This window comes from Mauremys mutica, chromosome 8 (genome assembly GCF_020497125.1).
Source record: "Mauremys mutica isolate MM-2020 ecotype Southern chromosome 8, ASM2049712v1, whole genome shotgun sequence".
Classification (NCBI taxonomy): domain Eukaryota; kingdom Metazoa; phylum Chordata; order Testudines; family Geoemydidae; genus Mauremys; species Mauremys mutica.
In genome coordinates, this window is record NC_059079.1 from 55977244 (window position 1) to 56003473 (window position 26230).

At 50.3% G+C, this 26230-nt stretch overlaps 1 protein-coding gene and 1 long non-coding RNA gene across 2 annotated transcripts; one reads left to right on the forward strand and one right to left on the reverse strand.

Annotated features, from left to right (window-relative positions):
* Positions 1–12434: 12434 nt before the first annotated feature.
* LOC123375864 lies at positions 12435–16437 on the reverse strand. The gene is made up of 4 exons (XR_006581606.1): positions 16048–16437; positions 15448–15548; positions 12600–12665; positions 12435–12508 (listed from the first exon to the last, which is right to left on the reverse strand). It is a non-coding gene; the product is annotated as an uncharacterized LOC123375864 (long non-coding RNA).
* Positions 16438–16467: 30 nt separating this feature from the next.
* Positions 16468–25809, forward strand: GLUL (glutamate-ammonia ligase). Its single transcript, XM_045027211.1, has 7 exons — positions 16468–16599; positions 19011–19201; positions 20629–20790; positions 21634–21780; positions 22301–22428; positions 22683–22882; positions 24145–25809. The coding sequence occupies exons 2-7, from the start codon at positions 19036–19038 to the stop codon at positions 24461–24463; spliced, it is 1122 nt and encodes a 373-aa protein (XP_044883146.1). The 5' UTR covers positions 16468–16599; positions 19011–19035; the 3' UTR covers positions 24464–25809.
* Positions 25810–26230: the final 421 nt, after the last annotated feature.

Sequence of the window (26230 nt, forward strand, 5' to 3'; positions counted from 1 at the left end):
CTTCCATCCAGGACACAGCACATAATCCATTCTCTACAGCCAAGCCCTAAGATACAACCACATTTGCTCCAATCCCTCACACAGAGACAAACACCTACAAAATCTTTATCAAGCATTCTTAAAACTACAATACCCACCTGGGGAAGTGAGGAAACAGATTGACAGAACGAGGCAGGTACCCAGAAGTCACCTACAACAAGACAGGCCCAACAAGGAAAATAACAGAACACCACTGGCCATCACGTACAGGCCCCAGCTAAAACCTCTCCAACACATCATCAATGATCTACAACCTATCCTGGAAAACGATCCCTCACTCTCACAGACCTTGGGAGGCAGGCCAGTCCTCGCTTACAGACAGCCCCCCAACCTGAAGCAAATACGAGCAACTATACACCACACCACAGAAACACTAACCCAGGAACCAATCCCTGTAACAAACCCCATTGCCTACTCTGTTTCCATATCTACTCTAGCGACACCATCAGAGGACACAACCACAACAGCCACACCATCAGGGGCTCATTCACCTGCACATCTACTAATGTGATATATGCCATCATGTGCCAGCAATGCCCCTCTGCCATGTACATTGGCCAAACTGGACTGTCTCTATGTAAAAGAATAAATTGACACAAATCAGACATCAGGAACGGTAACATACAAAAGCCAGTGGGAGAACACTTCAATCTCCCTGGACATTCTATAACAGATTTAGAAGTAGCCATCCTTCAACAAAAAAACTTCAAAAACGGACTTCAAAGAGAAACTGCAGAGCTACAATTCATTTGCAAATTTAACACAATTAAATTGGGCTTGAATAGGGACTGGTAGTGGCTGGATCACTACAAAAGCAATTTCCCTCTCTTGGTATTGACACCTCCTCATCAGTTATTGGGAGTGGACCACATCCACCCTGACTGAAGTAGCCTTGTCAACACTGGTTCTCCACAGATAAGGTAACTCCCTTCTCTTCATGTGCCAGTGTATATATTTATGCTTGCATCTGTAATTTTCACTCCATGCATCTGAAGAAGTGGGTTTTTTACCCACGAAAGCTTATGCTCAAATAAATGTTAGTCTTTAAGGTGCCACTAGACTACTCGTTGTTTTTGTGGATACAGAGTAACACGACTACCCCTCTGATACTTAGTTTCTAATGGGTAAAAGCAATTTGTGTTCCATGACAGCAGGTGGCACCATTAGATTAGAAATACTAAACTCACCACTTTTTGCAACTGTGTTTTGATTCTTGGTATTACATTACACTGGATACATCAGAAGAAAGACAGGAATCATTAATACAAGGTCACTCCTTTCAAGTCTGGCTTGCTATTCCCCTCCTCCTTGAGGTAGCTGTAGCAATAGCCTCCAGGTTTGCACACACAGAATCAATGCCTCTGGAGACAATCCCTAGTGGATTGAGCATGGGGCTGGGAGTCAGAAACTCCGGAGTCTTAATCCTGATTCCAGTGACACTGACTTGTTCTGTGGCCTTCAGCAAGTGATTTCATCTCTCTGGATCTTCTCAGGCCATGTCTACTGTACAAACTTTGGTTGATACAAGTTACATCGGCATCAAGTCACCGCAGTTAGTATAGCATTTGTGCATGTGCATACTTGGCTTCTTGAGCTGGTGCTGCAGTGTGGGAGTGTTTGTGTTGGTGCACAGTGTGGTGCACCATGTGTACGTATCCTAGTGTGTGTAGTTTTGGTAATACATGATGGGGCTGAAATGAGTCATGCAGGGTGACTAGGAGCAAGGGGTCAACTTCCCTGTGTGCATCTGTCTCCATCCCATAATGTCAGGTATAGCCCATCATTTTGTGCCTTTTTAAAAAAATCCTACAAACCTACATGACCCTCCTCACTGTCCATCTCTTACAGAAGCATGGAGCCTGCACAGCTCTGCATTATTGTCAGGAGTGTTGCTAGCACAAGTCGCACAATCCTCTGGTGATTGCAGAGCTGTAAGAAAAACTGAATCAGTGGGGAACGTGACTACTTCTTGGAGGACAGATTGCTGTGGGACACAGCAAGAATCAATTCAAGGTTATTGGTGACATTCACGGAGCAGCTGCAGATGTGGGAGTGCTGCTTTTGGGCCCGAGAAACAATCATTGACAGGTGGGATGGCAGCGCAGTGCAGGCTTGAGATGATGAGCAGTGGCTGCAGAACTTTCGGATACATAAGGCCACATTTTTGGATCTGTGTGCTGAGCTCACCCCAACCCTCCAGCACAGGGACATCAAAATGAGAGAGCTGCACTGACAGTGGCAAAGTGAGTGGCAATGGCACCGCAGAAACTTGCAATACTGGATTACTACCGGTCAGTGGGAAGTCATTTTGGAGGTGTACAGAGCCATTAATTATCTCCTGCTGTGCAGGCCTGTGACTCTCAGAAATGTGCAGGACACAGGGGATGGCTTTGCAGCAAGGGGATTCCCAAGCTGCAGCAATAGATAGCATGCATATCCCTATTGTGGCACCAGACACCCTTGCCAAAGAGTACATCAACCGAAAGGGCTATTTTTCTATGGTTCTGCAAGCATTGATGCGTCACCGGGGACGCTTCATGAACATCAGTGTTGGCTGATCAGGGAAGGTTCACGATGTGTGCATCTTTAAGAACCCAGGACTGTTCAGAAAGCCACAAGCAAGGAGATTCTTTCCTGACTGGCAGATTACCATTGACAATGTTGAGATGCCAGTAGTGATCCTTGGCTCATGAAACTGTACACTGGCCACCTCGACCAGGGCCGCCCGGGGGGGGAGGCAAGAGGGGCAATTTGCCCCGGGCCCCACAGGGGCCCCCACGAGAGTTTTTCGGGGCCCCTGGAGCGGGATCCTTCACTCGCTCGGGGGGGGGGCGGGCCCAGGAGCGTCTTCCGCTCCCGGTCTTCGCCGGCGGGGGGTCCTTCCGCCCCGGAGCGGAAGGACCCCCCACTGGCGAATTACCGCCGAAGCGGCACCCGCCGCCGAAGTTCAGCTCAGTCTTCGGTGGTAATTCGGCAGCGGGGGGCCCTTCCGTTCAGGGACCCACCGCCAAAGTGCCCCAAAGACCCGCGGTGGGGGCCCCCTGCCGCTGAATTACCGCTGAAGACCGGGCTGCACTTCGGCGGTGGGTCCCGCTTCGGCGGTAATTCGGCGGCGGGGGGGCGGGGGGGGGGCCCGCCACGGGTCTTCGGGGCACTTTGGCGGTGGGTCCCGGAACGGAAGGGCCCCCCGCCGCCAAAGACCCCAGGCCCCCGGAATCCTCTGGGCGGCCCTGACCTTGACAGCACCAAGGAAAGATTCTACCACTGGCTGAGCAGGTGCAACATGACCGCTGAATATGCTTTTGGTAGACTGAAGGGACACTGGCGTTTGCTCACAAGATTGGATGTCAGTGAAAAAAAATCCCAATGCTTATAGCTGCCTGCTGTGTCCTGCATAACACATTCTGGGCCAGATTCTCTGGTCCATTAGGTCCACTTTGTGCATGTGACACAGTGGACTTGAACTGGCTAATGGAGAATTCCCTGTGCAAGGGAGCTATCCACTGGCATAGAATTGATAAAGCCAGTGGAGTCAGAAAGGGCATTTATAGGGTAGGTTGGGGGCAGGAAGGAGCATGGCAGACTAGAGCTATGCTACAGCCAATCATCCACTGGTGTAAGATCCCAGAGGGACCATACGCCACTGATATGAATGAGAGCTGCCTTTGCTGATTTATGCCAATCCCACATGACATGGGATCTAGGATCTGCAACCAGCTCCCTGCACTGTGCCCATCTCACGATGGCTGAACGGAATTGGGTGGGGTGGAAAGTTGCGCCCGTTGTTTTACTTATACTGTATACAAGCCATTCCTTGTGGTGGTGCATTGATATTTGTGTAATGGGGTTCAGTAACGAGAAGTAGCTCAAACCAGTGTTCTTGTGCCAGGCTACCACCAAGGCTACTGACCAGCTAGAATCCAGGGTTTGTGAAGGCCATTCTGTACTGGTGGAATGTTGAAGGAAGGGCAATGGGACCTGCTCCTGCTCCCAATCCCATTTAAGTCAATGAGAGCTTTGCCATTGATTTCAGTGGAAATAAGATTGGGCACATTTACTGTTATATACTCGAGTTCTCCTGTGAAACTTATGTAGAAACCAGACTCCCATCTTGGCTAATGGTGTCACTTCACTTTTCCAAAGCAGCATGGTGGTGGCAACCTACAGGAGGCTCAGAAATCCCCATTTCAATTAACAAGCCCATTCCCAGCCAATACATTTGATGAGAGTAGCAGGTGCTGTCATCAGAATGCCACTTTCTTTCTTTGGCATTGCCCAGCTAGAAAGCCTCCCCACAGTGACAACACTGCATGGGCCTCCCCTCAGTGCCAACACTCATCTCAGTCCAGGTGAGGGACATGTAGGCTGAGAGATCAGTTTTGGAACCTCTGCCTTGGTCTCATGGTTTTCGAAGCCTTCTTATAGGGCCTGATCAAGTGTCCATTGAATCAGAAGGAGTCTTTCCATTGACTTCAACAATGGGCATTGGATCCAGACCCTTGCACTGGCGAGCTACGCCTGCCTTGTGCACTATAATGTCATTGTCACAGTTGCCAGCATTCACATCATGCATCATGACTGGGGTTCTTGGTTTGTCACAGCAAATGTTGCAAAAGCACAGATGACTCACGGCATGTTTTGAGTCAGTCACAGATGTGTGACTCACCTGGGTTTCTGCATTCTTCTCACCACCCATGCAAGGGAGCAGGAACAGAGTTTTCCTCATGTCCCTGGAAGGTGCTGCGAGCAAGGGCATCAGGTCTTTTTACGTCCTCAGCAGGGACGCCCAAGGGAGGCGGGGTGATTTGTATCACTCTGCAGTCGGGAGGCTCAGGAAGGGATTGGCAGGTCCCTTCAGCCAGAGCCAGATCAAACAATGCTTTGGAGCTGCAGCTACTGGCCCCCTGTCCCAGGTGTGGTGGAACTACCAGTGCTGGCACGAGGCATGGTGCTAATGGTCTGGTGCCATGTAGGGTGGGGAATGCCAGCAGTTTAGGGTGAATGATCTCCAGGGTGATAAGAATCAGAATCCCCCATGGGAATCAGGATGTTCTTCTTCAATCATGGTCCAGGCTGGGGTACATCACAAGTTCCCCCCTCACTATTCCTCTGTCTCCCCAAACACTACACATCATCTGGCCACATTACCTGCCCTTCCAATCTGATCTATCACAGGAGTCTGGGGCAGGTATGGAGCATCAAAACACTGCTAATTCTAATTAATTAGCAGAGAGGACAGAGGTGCTACACATTGTGCCCCATGAAATGCTGGAGACAGAGCTATACATTACAGTTTGGAAACACAGTGAAAAGTATTTCTGAATACAGATCCACCCAGGAGCTCTCGGTTAAGCTCAGTCCCAGGAGGGGCCAGGTAACCTCTGCGTGACACTGCATTTTTGCCATAACTGTCACATGCATGACTCTCAGATCATGACTCAGTTAGGAAGAAATCCATCATCTTTTCTGTTGGTAATTGACCAAATTGAGGGCCAGATCCCCAGCAATCAGTGTACACCTGCTGACTTCAGCTGAGGTACCAATCTGGCTCTAAATTGCCAGTTTACAACAGAAGAGGATCTGCATTTGGAAGTCAGTGGCAAGCAATAACCATGGAAACCTATTATGCCATTTCTCTAGTCACTTTTCAGAGCAGAATGGCACCTTACCCCTGTTCTTTTGTTCTGCAGCTTGTAGGCACTTTTGCAATGTGTGTATGTACTGTACTGGTGTGATTATTGTATCTCCTGCAATAGCATGAGTGTGACTCCTCCCATAGGAGAGCTGGAAATTGCATTCGGGACCTCTGTGGGTAAAGCCACACCATCCCAGTGCATACTGGTACTCTCTGTTGTTTAGGCCAATGTCTAATCATGACCCACCCAACTGCTCTGTGAGGTGATGCAACTTCTTCTGAAAATCCATCCAATCACCCTCAGGAAGGATTCACTGACTTTCACCTTCCCAGATTTCACAGGGATCTCCCCAGTATGGCCCAGTTTCCTTCTGTCCAGCAGTGAGGTGCATGGAGTCCCCTTGACACCTTCTTACAACAATGAATCATGTGGCTTTCTTGGACTCCTTTCCCTTGAGGGGCTTTCCCCCCCATTCTGGGGTCTTCTTGGCCTTTCCTATTCCTGCTCTTTAGAGGAAAAATATCTCCCATTATGAAGCAGAAAGCAGGACCTCCAACAAAGTCTCTTCCAGGTGAGAATAGAACTCCAGCTTAGGTTTTCCACCTGCCTTACTCCCAGTGAATTATCTACTGGAGGGAGTCTGCTCCCTGTAGGACACTTGTGTGCATGCTTCACTAGCTGACAATTTCCTCCACCCAGGAGGGCCGCAGAGAAATCAGGGACCTCAGTTTGGTCACCTGTGGAAGGGATTGTGTTTATGCTGTTGCTCCATGAAGGGCAGAAAAGTCCCATTTCAGTGAAGGCAAAGAGAACAAGGAGAGGACTTATTTCAAATGAGGAATTGAGAAGCTCAGAGCCATGAGACTGTTTGTACAAACAATAAGCAGATTAGGATGGGGATGCAACACCAAGTTCTTCAGAAAGGCCTCTTTACACCTTTTAACTAGCATTAATTATTCTAAGCCTAGACCAACATGACCTGCTCACCTTCTTTAATAACATCTCTCCCCATATCTTCATTAACAAGGACAACGTCTGAATGGCACAGTGGAGAATTCATGCCCTAGCATGTCATTGTAGGTGACCCCGGTGCTTATGTTGCCTAAGTCATAAAGGGAGCAAGTGTGGTGTTCTCAGCCTGGTCCAATATAAACTGCCACAACTCACAGCTGCTGCTAAATCCAAGGCTAACCTGCCAAGGGTTAGAGGTGCATTGGCAAAACTAGCTGCATGTGCACAGTGTACCTATTGGGTTCCGGGTGTATGTGCACAGTGTAGTGGGGCAGTTACCCCGCTCCCAGGGGAAAAGGTAGGTTGATTGAAGAGGCAGCCACAGCTGTGGCCACACCCAGTCAGGCCACAGCTGGCCCTGATATAAGGGCTAAGGGAGGATTTTGGTTAATCTCACTTCAGTTTTGGTGTGAGAAGGACCTAGCTGAGACAGGGTACCTGAAGCAGCCCAGCCGAGTTCCTAGGCTGAGACCTTGCTGCCGGCAAAAGGAGATACAGGAGCTGTAAGGAGACAGCAGGGCCAAGAAAGGGAGCAGGTCCAAATCCCCTTGCCAGTGATGAGTGGCTATTAGACTGCAGTTTGCCTCCGAGAATGAGGGCTAGATGATGATTGGCAGTTGCCACAGAGGCAAGGTGGGCATAGAGGTTTGGGAGCTCCCCTGGGAGGGGAGACCTAGCGTGTGGGGACTGCTGTGGGGCAGAACCCCAGGGTAAGGGGCACTGGGGTCCATGAGGGACATGGGGCCTGTGGCAGGCAAGACACTGGCTAGCAGGAGGCACTCAGTGCTGGAATTGAGCTAATTCCTGGATGACCCACAGGAGGTGCTGTGGCAGTGAGTCAGATCTGCTACACACAGAACCTGGCTGAGCTATGCCTGGCACCCTCTAAGACTATTGGCCACACATGTTGTGGAGCTGTGCAACTTACCCATGCCCTTGTTACAGGAAGGGATGTGGAGATAATTTCTCATTGGAATCCATTCCCTACAATCAGCACCTATTCCAGGATCCCTGACAGTGATTTGGTATAGAACCAAAACACATCCCACCACTTCCACATGCAGCTGGTTCCAGACAGCAATGATGGGCTTCTGCTTGCTGGGGACCTCTAGGGATAGTGGGAGCCACACTAGAGTAGGAGTTTACATGGAGGAAATGGTGCTGTATTTTCACTTTCCACACCCACAATACCACACATCTCCTTTTCTCCACTCAACACTCCCTACCGCTCCAGCCCACCTGCCTCTGGACCAGTGAGAGAGTCCCTCACTGTTGTCCGTGAGTGTGCACCAGTGCTGTGGGTTACATTGCACCACCACTCTTATCCAGAGTTTGGGGGTGGGACTCTAGCTCACTGTTGATGCTTTGCCTCTTTAAAAGGTCTGTATTCAGGCCAGCAGGAGCCTTAGAAAGCTGGGTCTCCCAGAGGCAGGAGCGCTTCAGGGGTAAAGGAGGCTTATGTTGTAATTCCCTTTTTTGCAAAGTGTAGAGAAGGGAGTTTCAAACTCTGAGGCCTGGGAAGAGGTGCCAATCTGGAAGAAAAGACCTTGTGCTGAGGCTTTGCTGGCCTACAGAACTGGGACAAGATAGAGTAGCTGTGATTCCTGCTATTTGCCCCATTAAACTGTGGAGCACCTAACTGAGTGGGTAGAAGACCAATCGCACAGGCTGATGCACCAGCAAAGGGAGTTGCAACTGGGCTGTCAAGATGAAAAGTTAAGAGTGAGGGGATGGGCAGGAAACATAAGTGGGTTTTTTTTGTTTTTGTTTTTTTCCCTTGACCCCATCTGTCCCCACGTTTCCCCTCTCTGCTTTCAGAGATCACCAGTTCCTCACTATCCTAAATGTATCATTGACACACACACAGGTAGCAGCTAAGCCAAACTTAGTTCTCAAACTGTGGGCCCCAACCCCATTTTACTGGGGTTGTCAGGGCCAGCATTAAACTCTCTGGGGCCCAGGGCTGAAGCCAAAGCATGGCAGGGCTCAGGGTCTGCCTCCACCTGGGGCAGTGGAGCAGCAGGGCTCAGGCTCGAGCTCTGGCTCCAGCCCGGGGTGTCATCTAGGATTTCTTGTCAGAAGGGGGTGGTAGTGCAATGAAGTTTGAGAACTGCTGATTAAGCCTTTCAGTGCCAGATTGGGGGGATTTAAAAAAAACAAAACAACCCTCAAAAACCTGCCTTGCAGTGCAACCCAGAGATAACTGCTAGCCTTCGCTGCTTTTGAAAACCACTTCAAAACCAGCAATCATCTACCCTTGACCTGGCAGCTTCTTCAAAGCAAGCCCCGCACCTCTCTTTCAATATTTATTCATTATAAAGTAAATTGGGTGCATAGGAATCAAAAACCGGCTTCTGGGAATGTCATCAGCCTGATACAGAAATCAAAGGGATAAAAATCTGCTGCAAGATATGCAAGGTCAGTGCCTGCTGCACCTGTTTAAGTCACTGAGAGCAACCAGTGACCTTCCACCTCCCTGGATTAGTTAATCAAATGCACAAGGCAGCCACCCCTGTGACTGCAGTGTCCCTGATGGCATGGAATTTACATCACGACTAGCTGAATAAGCTAAAGGCTAGTCAATAGAAAAATGGGTGCTGCTTCCTCCCATTATTTTATTAGTTTAATTTTCCAAAATCCATCTGCTATTATTATATTGGGCTTGATTTTGCAGGTCCCCTGTCCCTGTGGCCTTAGCTCTGCCCTTCTAGGGATGCCTGCTTTCCATCACTCCATTTAACCCCTCTTCTGCATGCAATGCTGTACTAAACTACTCTCTCCCAATTCCAAACTACACCATCAAACATCCACAGTAGTGATGGGATAATATGGTAAAGGGGTGTGTGCAGAAGAGTGAAAGGGGGGCAGAGTTAAGGTTGCAGTCAGTGTAAGGTCTAAGATGCGTGGTAGTTGTGGAACTGGTAAGGTGTGTGTGCCTGTAGGTAGATGGTATGCTTATGTGGGTTTGTTATATCTATAGAAGCCCTAAATGCTTCCTGGCTAAATTTTTTGTGTATTAAGAATTGCATCTGCAGTTACATCGGTGAGGATTGCAAATTATAAGAACTATCAATCCTCATGCTTCAGGATGTAACCTAATGTAATCAGCTGGGTCAGGAAGAAAGTTTTCACTTCTCTCCACTATGGTATTGAACAGTAAGGTGCATTATGGATGTGTTCTGCCTTCTTCTGAAGCATCTGGGATTGGTCACTGGCTGAGACATGACACTGAGCTAGGTAGGCCATTTTCCCCCCTAGTGTGGTATCTACATTAAAAAATATATTTTTATTAAAAGTGAGGATTGGGGCCTTGTTGTGCCAGGTGCTGTACGAACAGAATAAAAGGACAAGCCCTGCCCTACAGAGTTTACAGTCTAAATAGTCCTGGAGCCTGAAGTTCTCTACTTAACCAGTGGATAGTTGCAGCATGAGCAGTAGCTGTGTAAGCTGCCTTGCCAATGAGCCTTAACTATGACCACTAGTAAAGAAAAGAATTTTCTTTTCATGCTGTTTTGGTCCTTGGCTTCTCTGCTAGGACTAGCAAGCAGGCTGCTGAGTAGTGCCGAAGGAAGGGATGACTTCTGAGATGGCCATTTGTGTATTTAAAAAACTGGAGGGAGTCCACCATTTCACAGGGCACCAAACCAGTATTAGATGGTAACAAAGGCCCCAGTACTTCATGCAGAGACTTAATCCTGCCCAGGGTCCTGCTATAGTCAATGGGACTTCGCCCAGGTGCTGATGGATTCAGCTTTAGGATCTGGGCCTACCTTTGTACACTTGCCACTCTGGGATAGAGCTGAATTCTTGCAATTTCATTGTGAATCTTGTGACTTTGGGAGAGGGGGGGGGTCATAAAGCCCCCAACTTCTGGAGTCATATTACCTACGAAACTCAGTTTTCTTTGCAAAAACACTACGTTTCTGATTTGACTGCAGAGAAAAGCTTGGAAACATGAACGGTGAAGTCTCCAACACTGGAAGACGCACACAAAGAACCCAACATTTATTATCTTTAAACTCTTGTGATTTTTAGGCCTATCTCATGATGTTTTGGGGGCTGACTTGTAATTTTTTTGAACACTTGGGATTGTCAGTACTGGAATTGCTGTCCTAGAGACTAAAGGCTCCATGTACCAGCCATTACCAGTCCTTTCCAGTCTCATCCCCACCCTGGCAGTGCCTCTGTTCCTAAAATATTTTAAGATGCCCAAAGTAACAGCTTGGGTAAGGGTGAGGGGCTAGAGCAGGGTGGGCAAACTCTTTGGCCCGAGGGCCACATCTAGGTATGGAATCTGTATGGGGGGCCATGAATGCTCACAAAACTGGGGATTGGGGTAGAGGGGTGAGGGCTCTGGCTGGGGGTGCAGGCTCTGGGGTGGGGTTGAGGGTGCAGGAGGGTGCTCTGGACTTGAACCAGGGGTTTTGGAGGGCAGGAGGGGGATCAGGGCTGAGGCATGGGAGGGGACTGGGGGGCAGGCTCTGGACAGCACTTCAAGCAGCTCCCAGAAACAGCGGCATGTCCCCCCCTCCAGCTCCTACGTGGAGGCGAGGCCAGGTGGCTCTGCACACTGCCTTCTCTGCAGGTGCTGCCCCTGCAGCTCCCATGGGGGGCTGCAGGGGTGGCGCTTGGGGTGGGGGCAGTGTGCTGAGCCCCCAGCTGCCCCTCTGCATAAGAGCCGGAGTGGGGACGAGCCGCTGCTTCCAGGAGCTGTGCAGAGTGGGGACAAGCCGCTGCTTCCAGGAGCTGTGCAGAGCGGGGCAAGACCCTGACCCTGCTCCCTGTCTGGAGCGCGGCAAGCCCCAGACCCCACTTCCTGGCAGGAGCTCGAGGGCTGGATTAAAATGTCTGGAGGGCCGGCTGTGGCCCCTGGGCCATCAGGGCCAGCTTTAGGCCGATTCCCCCAAATCGGGCCCTGCGCTGAAGAGAGGGCCCATGCTTGAGGGGGCCCCCGGCATTTTGGCGGCGGGGGGTCCTTTGGTGCCATGGAAGACCCAGAGCAGACCCTGTGCTGCCGAAGCCCTGGACTGCCACCGAATATTGCAATCGGGCAGGTCATAAAGCCAGCCCTGCGGGCCAGTTTGTCCACTTCTGGGATAGAGGCAGGAGATAAAGACAAACATTCCCCCAAAGATTACAAATGGGTAGGAAGAAAGAATAAAAATGTGCATGTTATTCCCACCCCCTAAATGCTACATTCTGTCAAAGGCTTTACATAAACATAACGGGGAGCTCTGCTGATCTATACCCCTTCAGAGTGGGACGTGTTGATTGTCCTCTTCTTCTCAGTTCTTGGAAAGGGTTTCTCTCTAAAATTAAACACGGGCTAGAATGAGGGTCAGTGGGGCACCCAAGAGGGAATGAGTGATCTGTGCACCCACAAAAATAAACTGCAACTGGAGGAGGGGAACACAAGCATGTAAACAAGTGAAATGGAGCTGGCTAAGGAAATGTGTAATTCCCCCTGAGGTCTCACTAGAGGCACTGTCCTTACACCTGACAAGCCAGGCCTTTCTCTCTATTCCTTGTAAACAATTCCTGAATAAGAGAAGAGTGCCTGGGAGATGGAATGAATACTGAGCAGAGTGTGCAGAATGCAGCATAGCACAGGGCTATTTTCACTGAATGTTTCTGTTCCAATGTGAAACAGGCATTGAATAACAGTGAGAGTCTTGGAAACGGCGACTGGGGAGAATCTCTTCTGGAATTTCCCCAGGGGGAAGAAATCAACTAACAAATACCAGGCGATGCATGAAGAGGTTTTTAATAACCTGGAATCTTCCGATCACTCTAATCAAACACCAGGACTCTTGAACTGAAATCTAGAAAACAATGAGATTTAAAATAGATTGAAGTGTGTGTGGGGAGGGGAGGTTTATTTGCATCAATAAACTGAGCTCATTTGCAACTTACTTGTCTATTTCAGAGATGCTTTAGCCATCCAAGCTAGTATTTTCCTGATGCACCTTCACTGCAGACCTGAGAAAAACAGCCTTGAATATAACCTGGGTCCAATGCACCTTTAATTACAAACATCCCCCATTTGCTGGGTTGATCTTTCTGCTGCAGTCTCCCAAGTCCAGTTCTGCAGCAGGAATGCTGGCTCAGGCGGGGACTGACCTGATCTCTTCCCAGCAGCTGATACTTAGTCTATTTTTTCAAATGACCGAATCTGACCTGGCCTCTATTCTAGTGTAACGTGCCAGTTTCTGTCCATGGTTTGAGTCAGGAGTAAAACAGGTCACTGAATCAGCTTCTGAAAAGTGGATGTGAAGAGCAACAATGCATGCTCAGGATGAGGAGTGAAACGGAGCTGTTAGAAAGGAGTAGGAAACAAACATCAAAGGAGAACTGAGGCAATGCAGTCATAGCCTCACTACCTCTCTCATGTCTGGTAGCAGGTATTAGTACCTGCTTAACCCATAATAGCAGGATGGGGATCTTTTGAGCTTTGATTGGCTACTGCTGGCAGCTGGCTATTGTAGTGCTATAGCTAAGCAGTACAGACTTGTGAAAAGCCTGGGTTCAAATCCTGTTATCAAGCTAGCTGGTTACAGGTATGCTGGATTTAATGCATCCTTTTGGCTTTTGTATCTACATTTAAACCCGGACTTTCTAGGCTGCAGGACAGGAGGGGAGGTCAGGGGTGAAAGTGACTTACCGGTACTGCCGGAGTCCTAAGGGGGCATGGCCTCAACCAGAAAAGGAGTGGCCTCTAAAAATTTAAAGGCCCTGGTGCACCAGCTGTGGCTGGGAGCCCCAGGGTCTTTAAATCAACCTGGGGCTCTCAGCTGCAGAGGTGGCGGGAGCCCCCGGAGCTCAGAGGCAAGTTAAAGGGCCCAAGGGCTCCGGCCGCCGCAGAGCTCCGGGCCCTTTAAATCCCCACCGCCCCGAGCCTTGCTGGGCTGGGGCTGGGATTGAAAGGGCCTGGAGCTCCTGCCACCGTGGAGAGCTCTGAGCCCTTTAAATCCTGGCCCCAGCCTGGCCTGCCGGAGCTGCGAGCGAGATTCAAAGGGCTCTGGGCTGCCCACAGGTGCAGGAGCTCTGAGCCCTTTAAATCCCAGCCTCAGCCTGGCCGCTGGAGCCGTGGGTGGGATTCAAAGGGCTCTGGGCTCCCCGCAGCCGTGGGGAGCCCATAGCCCTTTAAATCCCCGCCGCGGAAGCCGGTGCGGTTCGGCATGGTGTACTGGCTCTTGCCAGTACGCCGTACAGGACTGTACCCGCTTACTTTCACCTCTGGTCAGGGGCCATGTCCCTTGAGTCTTCCTCTTCCTCCAAAATGCTAAAGAAATGTGTACCTATTTCTCACTCAGGTGATGGGGAGGTTATATAGACATCAGCCTTGGGACTAACCCTGGGGAAGTAACATTCTTATTGCCCTCTGTGTGAGCTGACATGCAAAATAATTGGCTCTCTGTGTAAATGCTCATCCCTTTTCCAAGGAGGAATTCAGGCTGTTAAGGGGGACACACTACCCGTGAATTGACACAGCTGCATAGACTTTAGTGACACTATCCCACTTTGTACCCACTGAGGATCTGGTCCCTCCTGACTACAGCTAGTGCTAGGGATGTGCAATGCCATCCTACGTGCCACCACTTTGCTGATGGTGCCCCCGGGATGCCCAAAGAGCTGGGAGTAGTGGCAATCAGATTTCCTCTTTGAAACAGGTAGAAGCTGAGAGAAGTGAGAGCAGTGTTTGTGCTGGAGAGCTTATTTCGGGGTAGGGGGAGGGAGAAGGTAGAGGTGAGAATCTTGTTGAAGTTTGGGTCTCTGAGCCTTTGTACTTGCAAAGTTTGGATTTCTAAGGGGCTAAGAAATTCATTCACATCTCCCCCCACATTCTCAGATTATGCTAAGGCAGGGGTGGGCAAACTACAGGCCGGGGGCCACATTCAGCCCTTCAGACATTTTAATCTGGCCCTCGAGCTCCAGCTGGGGAGAAGGGTCTGGGGCTTGCCCCGCTCCACGAGCCGTGGCGCTGCACGGCTCACGGAAGCAGAGGCATGTCCCCGCTCTGGCTCCTATGCATAGGGGCAGCCAGGGGACTCTGCAAGTTGCCCCTGCCTCAAGTGTTGTCCCCACAGCTCCCATTGGCTGGGAACTGCGGCCAATGGGAGCTGCAGGGGCAGTGCCTGTGGATGGGGCAGCGTGCAGAGCCACTGGACGCACCTCCACGTGGGAGCCAGAGTGGGGACATGCTGCTGCTTCCAGGAGCTGCTTGAGGTAAGCGCCACCCAGAGCCTGCACCACCTCATGTGCCCCAACCTCCAGCCCTGATCCCCCTCCCACCTCCTGAACCCCTCAGTCCCAGCACAGAGCACCCTCCTGCACCCCAAATCCCTCAGCCCCACCCCAGAGCCTGCACCCCCAACCTGCTGCCCCAGCCTGGAGCCCCCTGGCTGCACCCTAGAGCCTGCACTCCCAGATGAAGCCCTCACCCTCTCCTGCACCCCAACCCCCAATTTCATGAGCATTCATGGCCTGCCATATAATTTCCATACCCAGATGTGGCCTTGGACCAAAAAGTTTGCCCACCCCTGTTCCAAGGCAATTCGGGGAGCAGCCCCAGTGCCTCTTGTGACAGGGAGGGGAGGCAAATTGAAAGCAAATAGTGCGCTGGTGTGATAGCTGCAGTGGCCTCTGAATCCTGATTCTTATGAATGTGCTGGAAAGTGAGGAGGGCAGAGCAGAAGTGGGAGAAGAGACCATTCAGAGGATGGAAAAATACTGGCCAGCCCTTCTAGCAGGCCATACTGACCGCTGTGCGCTTCCCTGCCATCCCGAGTCCTAGGATGTCAGCCGCCCTGAATTCCTGGTCACTGCTAACTCCATCCCCCCTCCTCCCTGCGGAGCCAGGATCTGAAATTAAAATTAATGTGCTCACAGCGCCGTTGTTTTTGTAGAGCCAAAGGGGAAAGCTGGGTACTGGGCCGGCGCCCCCCCCCCCCGTGCCCAGTAAACCTTTGGGTGTCCTAGTCCTCTCTGCCCTGTTTAGCAAGCAGGGCTTGTTTTTCTGCATGCAGTTATATAAAGAAAAGGCAGCTGTTAACGTAAACGCTTTGGATAGCAGGGAGAGTTGATCCTGTCCCCACTTTCCAAGAACCGTTAGAGGGGAAAAATACCCCCTCCCCCTGCTTTCTAAACCCGGCTTGGCCTGTCCCTCCCCAGAAGCACCTAGCGACTGAGGAGAGCTCTTGCTTGCCAGAAAAGAGCGGCACAGGGTGGGAGTGTAAGCAGGCAACCGGAGATTTGCAATACTGGGAATCCAGTGGGAGAAGGGGGGGGCGGGGGGGAGTTAACTTCACTCTAAACAGAGTTTTACTGTTATCGGAATAACCCTGCAAACCCAGAGCCGCACCTTCCTCGGGCGGCAGAGTCCCAGGGCCGCTGTCTCTGGGGTGCCTCCTTTGTTTTGAAACGGGGCACAGTGAGACCCGGCCCACTCCGCTCTCGGGCTCGGCTCGCAGGGCTCCGGCAGAGGGGGCCAGGCCATGCACAAAGGAGCCAGTGTGCGGCTGCCGGAGCAGGCGATTCATGCTCCGCCTGCTGCTGCGCTGAGCCTGTTTCCCTCTCCCTGCTGGAGAAGGCGGGGTCCCCCGGCCCAGCAGGAGCTCGCTCTTGTTTTCCTCTCTCCCTGCTCCCCCAGCCCAGCTCTCCTGGCTCCCTCCCGCCCTCTTCGCCGGCCCAATGGCTGGGATCCACGGGCCGCCCATCAGCTGATCGTGGCGTGCTCACGTCTTGAGGAAGCCAATCGGACAGCCCGGGGGCCGGCACGGGCAGCTGATAAATGGGCGAGCCGGGAGCTGGCTTCTCCAGAGCCGAGCATGGGAGCATCTCGGGGAAAGTGAGTCCTCGTCCATGTCCATCAATCCACCCAGCCTGTCTCTCCTCTGCCTGCTCAGTAGCCAAGGTAACTGCTTCTGTTCCCACGGCGCGTGGGATGGTAAATCTCTGCCCGTTGTCTCCCAGGCATTGGGTGGCTTTGCGGGGGGACGTGTACCGGGAATGTGCCCCCCCCCGCGTATGGGATTGGGGGGGTGCTTCGGGCTGCTTTGATGCTGTTCACAGGCAGTGGGGTGGGCTAGGAGGACGCTTTGCTTAATGTGGCGTTGTTGGGTTTTGCTGCTTTTCCCTTAGAGGATGGCCCTGCTCCCCTTAAACCAATGCACCCTGCGTCTGGCAGGCTGTGTGTACAGCGGCAGAGAAATCCCGCAGGGCTGGGTCCCACACGGGGCTCGGCTCGGGTCTGCAAGGCTGTATTGAAAGGTGACTTTGTGGATGGATCTTGTCTTTTCCTGAAATGCCTCTCCGTGTGTTTCCCTATTTCATTGTCTTGCTTCCAGTCAGTCTCCGATTCCTCGAGCTGGGAGATGCCTGCCTTGCCGACAGAAGGACGGCTGGGTGTGTGGTACCTTTATTCCTGATGGTGTCTGGGGCGGTACATCGGCATAGCTCCCCTTGCTAGGCTGCTGTGTTTATCTGCTTTATGTCCCCGAAGCAGCCACTCCAGGGGGGCAGCTCCGATTTAGCTCTGTAAAGGGGAGGGGAAACTAGGTCGCTCAAGATCTTCTAAGGGGCTTCTCTTTGCTCGGAGCTTTCTGGGACAGAAGATCTCCTCACAGTTGCTCTGCACAGTTTCCTTAAAAAACCGGGAGTGCAGGCTCCTAAGGAAGGAGAACAGGGGAGGAGGGATTTGCGTGGAGAGGAACAGCCATAGATCAAATTTCTTAGCTGACCATAAAGAAAAGCCGTGGGGGGCAGCAGTGGGTCCTTCAGCTGGAAGCTTTTACAGGACCAAGCCTGGACTGCCACCGTAGAGGCATGCAATCAAATGGGCAATAAATGCAGTTACAGCAAGGGGGCTGCAGAGAGGGAAGGGGGATCCAGGGAGGCTTGTATCTTGGGGGTGGGGCTGGTCTGCCTTCTGGCCAGTTGTAGGGGAGAGGCAGGCTGGTTCTGAGACCCCAGCTGTTTCCAGGCTGGAGTCACCGCAGTGCTGCTTTTATTGCCAAGAAATAAATAAAGGCAGGGAAGGGGCTGAACAAAATCTTGTCTGTGCTGGTCAGAGGGGTGGCTGCTTCTGAGAGTACCAGAGAGGGCTCGACTTGGTGGCCTGCTGGGATAGGGTTGGCAAGGGCCAGCAGGGCTCCATGACCCTCAGCACAACTGCTGGTGTGACAGAGGCAAATCTGCATTCCTCATATGGGACAAGGGAGTACAGTGTCTTCAGCCAAAGCAGCTACTTCTCAGAGTCAGGGGCTTTTGCCCCAAGTATGCAGAGCCAGGGGGCTGTAAAAGATCCCCAGTGACCTCCGCTTGCATCCTCTGAATCTACTACAGCTCTCCCTGTATGTGAGCAGGGCCCCTCTGCCTCCAGATGCTCCGTGGCTGAGAGGCCTCTTGAGTCTCTGCTGTTCAAAGGTTACTTACTTTGCCTTGGGCTGTAGTTAGGGGCCCCTCTCATCTTACTTAGGTAACAGTATTGTATATCTTCAGATCGCATGGTCCGGAGATGGAGCTGTCTCTGGCAAATGGCCCTTACTGGAATGGGGAAGGACCACAGAAGGCCCTGTCTAAGCCAAAGTGGGCAAAAACGCTGCTCCAGGCAGGGCCGGCTCCAGGGGTTTTGCCGCCCCAAGCAGCCCAAAAAAAAAAAAAAAAGCCGCGATCGCGATCTGCGGCAATTCAGTGGGAGGTCCTTCGCTCCGAGCGGGAGTGAGGGACTTGCTGCCGAATCCCTGAAAGTGCCACCCCACTCCCGAGTTGCCACCCCAAGCACCTGCTTGATAAGCTGGTGCCTGGAGCTGGCCCTGGCTCCAGGGCAATGTCCGTTCTGAAATTGCATTTTGTGAGTGGAGAGTTCACAGTGGAGTCAAGGAGCCCTTCTGAGGGGCTGCTGCTCTCTGATCTCTTAATGATCATAATAGCTAGAGAGGGAAAAGACCAAGTCCATCAGCTGACAGGGCAGGACCCAACCTCTCAGTAGATGAGATCTCGGATTTCCTGAGACCACAGGAAATCTTTGAAACCAAATGATTGTTGTAGCTGGTCCCAAACCATGTTATTGAACTGTCGGATTGATATACTGTCTGTTTCCTATAGTGTAATCTACTGTATTCAGATTCACAACTGGTGTAATCAGCTGTGACACTGTCTGGGATATTCCAGCATAACTGTCTAGGGGACACTCAGTGCACACATCTCTCTTCTGTTGCTGAGCTGTGAAGATCTCCCACTTGGTCATTCTCTTGTATGAGAGTGTGAGAACCCGTTCGGAACACAGAAATATTCATGGTTGGCTTTTCCCTCCCCTCCTGGCAGGACCCCAGTAACGCACCCCGCAGCCATGGCCACCTCAGCGAGTTCCCACCTGAGCAAAGCTATAAAGCAGATGTACATGAAGCTGCCTCAGGGTGAAAAGGTGCAAGCTATGTACATCTGGATTGATGGGACTGGGGAGCACCTGCGCTGTAAAACCCGGACGCTTGACCAAGAGCCCAAGAGCATTGAAGGTAAGAGGGCAGGTGTATGATTGACACAAGGTGAATGCTGGGACTACAGGCAGTTGCACCCAGTGGGTTTGCAGCAATATAGGGCTTGGCTTGGGTTCAAGCATCTGACCACAGAGCTGCAAAACGCTGCTGTGCTGTTGGAAGACAAAGCTCCTTCTTTTTGAGTTGAGGGTGGGGATGTCTTTCCCACATGGGGGGAAATCTGGACCAGAGACAGTCAGTGCATTCCACCCCTTGAGTTCTTTATATCGAGTGCATGATGTGGGATAGCTCCCACCTCGCTCCTGGTGTGTGCTTGGAAAAGTGGACAGGCTGAGCAGGATGCACTTCATAATCTCCTGATGCAGAAGGAGATCTGGAAGACCACCCTTCTCCTTGTGGGGCAAAGGTGTAAGTAGAGCCGGGAATCGGTGACGTGTCCCCATCTGCGCTAAAGGGGTGTCTGTCTGCAGGGTATTCCCAGCCTGCTGGCGCTTTACCTGTAAAGCTCTTCTGGCCCTGGGGAGATGGCAGGAAGGAAGTGCTGGGAAGATAATATATCCAGTGTAATTAAGAGCTTGTGTGTCTCAGAACAAACAGCCCCAACTGACATGATAATAGCATTCGGATTTCTTCCCTTGTTGCCATGGCACTGGCCAGGACAGTTCTAAAACCGAAGTACTGTGCATGAGCAATCAGAATTATCTCCCCGCCTCACCGAGGAAGTGGCTGGCACCGCGTGTTTGGCACCCATAGCACATGGAAGGGGATAACAATGGGGGCAGAGTTAATTTCTTCACAGCTGCTTCAAATGTGCTCACACTGCAAAAGCAGTATTCAGTGGGGGCCTGAGCCATGCTCAGCTGGAGGGGCACAGGTAGTGTAAAGGGGATGTTTTCTCCCCACAATCACTGGACTATCCAATTGATGATATTCCCCCTTCAGGCAGCTCTAGGCCTTGTGCATTCTCCCAAGGTTCCCTTCACCAGGTCTGTGCAGTTGCATCAATGTGGAGGAGCATGTTTCAGGGCCATCCAGCAGTCTGGAGACAACTGAGGACACCGGACTCCCTCTCTCATTCCTTTTGACTTGTAGCATCTCCCCGATTCCCTTTGTTTCGGCTAGGGAAACCCATCTGGGTCTTCATCTTACCATAGCGTGTTGGCTACAAGATAGGAAGTGTTCGTCAAGGACGTCTGCAGTGCAGTTAGCTGAATCGGACTTCGCTGATGTCCCAGCTTTTTGTTTTTCCACAGGGTAGCAAAGAGCAACTCCCTCACCCCATATTTCAGTGGCAGCAAAATCAACAAAGTACAGTGTGTGCCAGAGTCCTTTAACAAGCAATCTTTTTTGCACAATTGTCATGCTGAATCAGCTAGTGAACTCATTTTGATGGTTATGGAAAGCTGCTAACCTAAAGGGGTGAATTTTTCTCTCTCTTGTTCTAGATCTACCTGAGTGGAACTTTGATGGCTCTAGCACCTTCCAGTCTGAGGGTTCAAACAGTGATATGTACCTTCTCCCTGCTGCCATGTTCCGGGACCCTTTCCGCAAGGACCCCAACAAGCTGGTTCTTTGTGAGGTCTTCAAGTACAACCGCAAGCCAGCAGGTATGGTGCAGTGCCTTTCCCAAGAGTGGCTGCAGTAGTTCTGGGAGGGGTGAGAAGACTTGCTCCCTCTTGGAGTAGAGGAGGGTTGGTGAAGGAGTAACTGTCAGAAAAGTAGTTAACGGAAGACTTTACCAAGCACCATTAATGCATTAACACTGTACAAGACATACAAATGTTCCTGCCCTGAAGAGCTTGGATATAAAGAAAACAAGATGCAGTAGGCAACACCAAGGGAGAAACTAGCTTAGATGTTTATCTGTTTTGGTCTAGCCTCTCTTGTCACTGGTAACATGGAGATGGAGGAGTATGACATGGGTCAGTGCTTGGGGAATATTGAAGGACTCGTCAAGAGGAACTCCAATGCTGGGAGGAATGTGGGGACTGGGAAATCATTCTATGGGGCAGCATGGAAGGGAGGGGGGGGGGAGAAGAAGTGCAAGGAAGTCCATAAGATGGCACCGACAACCAATAGGAGCATCCACTATTTAAGGCCAGCAGCCCTTCCTACCACTTAGATCTTATATTGGCTAATGATGGTGGTCACAGGGCAGTCTCTTTGGGTCTGAATTTCTGGGCTTCCCTATAGGTCTGGGTGGGAAAATGAGTCCCCCAGACAGCCTGTATGGTAGTGGCTTTGTCCAGAATACATTGGCAAGTCATAGCTTCCATGGTGGGATAAGAATCTGAGCTGTTCCACCAGAGCAGCACACTGGACTCTTCTTTTTTTACCAGTAGCTAGAAGCTACTCGTCCATGACCAGGCTACATCTCATATGTCGGAGGTTTTTGTTTGTGGCTAGAACATTGGTGAGCTAATAAGCTTTGTGCTTTTCTTCCATTCTAGAGTCAAACCTACGGCACACCTGTAAACGGATTATGGATATGGTGTCCAACCAGGTCCCCTGGTTTGGGATGGAGCAAGAATATACTCTTCTTGGGACAGATGGACATCCATTTGGCTGGCCTTCCAATGGCTTCCCTGGGCCCCAGGGTAAGCTTCCAGGAGTTAATATCTGAACTAGGAATAGGAGATCTCATGAATACTTAACCCCAAATCATAATGTTATCAGTCACTAATTAATGGATTAATTGGAAATGTGTAAAGTGAGATGAAAGATTCAAGGAGTTGCTAAAACTGGATCACCAAAAGCTATGCTGACAGTGACCAAAACTAAACAACGAAAGTAATCTTTAGTGGCTGTACAGTAATCTTATGACATAGATCAGATTCATATCCCGTGTTCATTCCATTAGTCTGCAATTCATTTAAATATGACCAGTTGGGCAGGGTTTTCAGAAGTAGGAGCCCAAGTCCCACTGACTCTGACCGGAGTCATTCTCTGGAGGTATTGTGTTCTACTACTACCCCAAATGAAAGCAGTATAGAGACTTTCCTGTGACCTGTGCCTTCTGAGAACCCTTTCCTAACTGCACTCTGTGCTCTTCACTGCACTCAATCACAAGCTATTTGGAGACTATGTTCACCTTTCTTGTGCTCTGTGCTACTGCAGGTCCATATTACTGCGGCGTAGGAGCAGACAAAGCCTATGGCAGAGACATTGTGGAAGCGCATTATCGTGCATGTCTCTATGCTGGTGTTAAAATTGGAGGAACAAATGCAGAAGTGATGCCCGCACAGGTAACTACTTTGGCTTCACCTGCCATTGCAGTCAGCTGGCACCAGCCAATGACGCAATGCGGAAGCTCATGCTGCTAAACTCTGCTGCTGCAGTCAGTATGTACCCTGGGGCTTTGCAAATGTTGAGAGTGCAGGACAGTGCAGAGGGGGTGAACAGCATCTTGCAGCAAATGGTTCTTCACCAAACTGAGCCAATGGTGTTTTTTTTTTTTTTGTTTGGTTTTTTTTTGTTTTTTTTTCTCTGCTCTCTGTAGTGGGAATTCCAGGTGGGCCCATGTGAAGGGATTGAGATGGGGGATCACCTCTGGATTGCACGCTTCATCCTACATCGGGTGTGTGAAGACTTTGGGGTAATCGTGTCCTTCGATCCCAAACCCATCTCTGGGAATTGGAATGGAGCCGGTTGCCACACCAACTTCAGCACCAAGTCCATGAGGGAGGAAGGAGGTCTCAAGTAAGTTTCTCTACAGCTGGGCTAGTTGCATCAGTTTGGCAAGCTCAGCTAGAGAAAATGGACTTTACCAGCAGCAGCAAGACTTCTACAGAACTGAGACTGCACCTGAGACACTAGTTGGCTTGCCAGGGGAATAGTGACATGTCTTGCTCCATGCAAGAGATTTTTTGGCTTGAATACCCCCAGAGATTCTAGGTTTCGTGGGTGTGGTTTTTTTTGTTTTACTAGAACTGAACTCCCTTCCCACTGTAGCTGTTGCACCCAGAGGTTGTCTGCACTGAAGACTGAGGAAATTCCCCCAGTAGTGGTCTAACACTGGTACAGTTCCACCAACACTAGCAATGGTGGAAGTGCTAATAGACAAGGAGCAGCCGTTCTTACCACTGTCTAGCACTGGATTACCACCTCTGTAAAAAGGCCTGTACTCCATCTGTAGTAGGAGTTTATCTGGTGCTAGACCAAAGGAGGGAGAATTTCTGCCTCACTGTAAACAAGGCCAAATATTGAAAGTAGATTCAGATTGGACTATTCTTAGACCATTGGCTTACAGATTCCACTGTACTTGAGAGTCTGGGACTTTGTTTTTCAGGGACTAGATTGTACTTTTCAAGTACAATGGAATTCTGTTAAGGATCCATTTGGGCATTTCTCTGCCCACTCCTTCCCCTGTAACTTCAGTGGATGCATTCAGAATATCACTACACTTGCAGAACTCGTAAGCTTCTGAAATAATAAAATGTGTCGAAGCACAACCTGTGTCTTCCCAAGGATAAAGGAAGCTGTATCAGGCATATTTAGTGGCAATGCAACTCAGCCAAATTATTGGTTCTAACTGGTACCCCCACAAGCTGTAATGTTCTTTAACTCCAGTCAGAGAGAGTCTTACCTGCCTTTGGGATCCCCCCCAAAAATTCTGAGAGCCTCACTGGTCAGAATAGGCAAGGAGGGGAAAACACCCAGCCCCACATGCAGGCGAACTGGCTGTAGGAAAGTAGGATTTGAACCATGTATCCAAGTGATACAGTGGAGTCAGTTTCCCAAAGTAACTCACTATCAATGAGAGGAAGGGGCCCATGGCTGGTACTAGCTGGAATGGGAATGTTTGCAGACAAGGGACTGAAACATGGGATTTGTGTGCGTGGGTGGGGTATGGGAGAAAGCCAAGTGGGTGAGTTCCTGCCAACATTATCCATGGCCAAGTGAACAGCAGCACAGCCAGTGTTCTTGCCAAAGTCTCACAACCTCCCGCCTTCTGTCTCCAGGCATATAGAAGAGGCCATTGAGAAGCTTAGCAAGCGGCACCAGTACCACATCCGTGCTTACGACCCAAAAGGGGGGCTGGACAATGCCAGGCGCCTGACGGGCTTCCACGAGACATCCAGCATCCACGAATTCTCTGCTGGCGTGGCCAACCGTGGGGCCAGTATCCGTATCCCCAGAAACGTGGGCCAAGAAAAGAAGGGCTACTTCGAGGACCGCCGGCCCTCTGCCAACTGCGACCCTTATGCTGTGACGGAGGCACTAATCCGTACGTGTCTTCTCAGCGAAACCGGGGATGAGCCCTTTGAGTACAAGAACTAAGTGGACTGTCCCCCGACAGACACCACCTGCCCCCAAATGTCTCTTCTAGATGTAATTCTGAGGGCACAAGTTACCACTTTGTTTGTGTCCCAGTAACTCTTGTTGTATTGGGGGAGGGAGCATTTAGTTCTTGTCGATGTCTCTTTGTTGATGCTTGAGAGGAGGTGTGTGCGTTAGAGAAGAATTTTAACCACTGTTTTGTCTAATTCATCTGTATGTCTGACAGGACCCAGTGGCTTCCATGGACACAGGGTGATAGGCTGAAGGAAGATGGATGGACAAGAGGCTGTAGTGGGTTTTGCCCAAGAGAGTCTAACTCCCATGATAACATACATAACTAAACTCTCCATAGACCAGTTGTCCTCGGATTTGAGTTATTCAGGGGAGAAAGGAGTAAAGCAGCTATGATAGATTCTGACCCCTTTGCACACTTACACGTGGTGGGAAATTTCCCTTCTCTGGCTTTGATAAGACTCTTGGGCATCTTCTTGCATTCTACTGTCCCAGCTAAATGTGGGAGCTGGTAGCAAAATTCCTCCTCGCTCTGTCATTGGAAGTCACTCGATCTCCTGTGTATAACAGAGTGAAGTAGTATTTTTTTTATATATATATTTAAATGTAAAAACAAAAAAAAACCCTATATATAATTTTTTTAAAAGATGTTCCAATAACTCAGCCAGCTAGAGCAGGCAGGGTTCCTGAAGGTACTGTTGGAGGTGGACCTCCAGCGTGGGCTAGAGAAGAGGGTAGAATGGGGGGTGGGGGGGTGTCCAGGAGGGAAGTTGACACTTTTTTTTTTTTAAATACTTTTGAAATGTGGCTTTGCCATTCCTGGCAGGACATCGGTTCAGCACTTGGAAGCTAGCGGTAAAGATCATAACTTAAACTCGAGCTGATGCAGGCGTGTGGCGTGACTGAAACACAAGGAGGATGTTCTAAATTATGAGTTGGCTGGTCAACTTAACTGTGTTAGCAATGGGGCCATGGGTGTTTTATTTTCCCGTGGGATTAGCATGTCACTAAAGCAGGGCTTTTCATAAAAAGAAACAACTTTTAGATTTTAATAATATTTTTAGGGTTTCTAAAGTTGTACAGTTTTACAGAGACCATTGGTGTTAACTGTTGATATGTCCTGGCACGCAAACTACCTGCCACCTAGCCAGGACTACACTAATGAGGGGGCTCTGTGCCACCCTGCCCTCCCTTCCCAGGCTGCCCCTAAGTTCTCTCAGGGGAATGTCTAGTGGGTTCAAAAGTTCTGGGATTTTGGATGGTGCCAATATATGCCATTGCATTTGGATTTACGAATAGTTTCTTTTATAATAACAAAAAAAACTTAATTCTGACGACTTTCTCTCTGGTTTTATTCATCTGAAATGTCATGGTGTGGGCTCTTAGCTATCTGGAGGGAGTTCAGCCTGGATTTCCTCTCTCTCCTGGGATAAGATGGGGAATCCTAGACACACATGTTCATTCTCTGGGCAAAATGCCATCCTTGGCCTGGAGGAACTCTTGGGATTATGGTTGCCAATTTTGGTCAGATGTAGGTTTCATTACATGACATAATCTTTAATTCCTGGAGACTCCTGGACAATCTAAGTAGGGGTGCCAACCCCCACCATGGATGAGCTGGGGAACTCAGACATGGGATCTTCATTTAAAAAGCCCCCCCCCCCCCCAAAAAAAAATCTGAAGCCATTCAGTTGTGTAAGAACACATTTTTACAAAGTCGTTTGGCCAAATTCAGCTCATTATGCCTGCATCTGT

What these genes read in the sequence shown, in the direction of transcription:
- GLUL (XM_045027211.1), top strand. Translation starts at nt 19,036, where the DNA reads ATGGCCACCTCAGCGAGTTCCCACCTGAGCAAAGCTATAAAGCAGATG. An exon ending in GTACAACCGCAAGCCAGCAG is followed by an intron (nt 20,791 to 21,633) that starts GTATGGTGCAGT and finishes CTTCCATTCTAG; the next exon opens with AGTCAAACCTACGGCACACC. An exon ending in TGGCTTCCCTGGGCCCCAGG is followed by an intron (nt 21,781 to 22,300) that starts GTAAGCTTCCAG and finishes GTGCTACTGCAG; the next exon opens with GTCCATATTACTGCGGCGTA.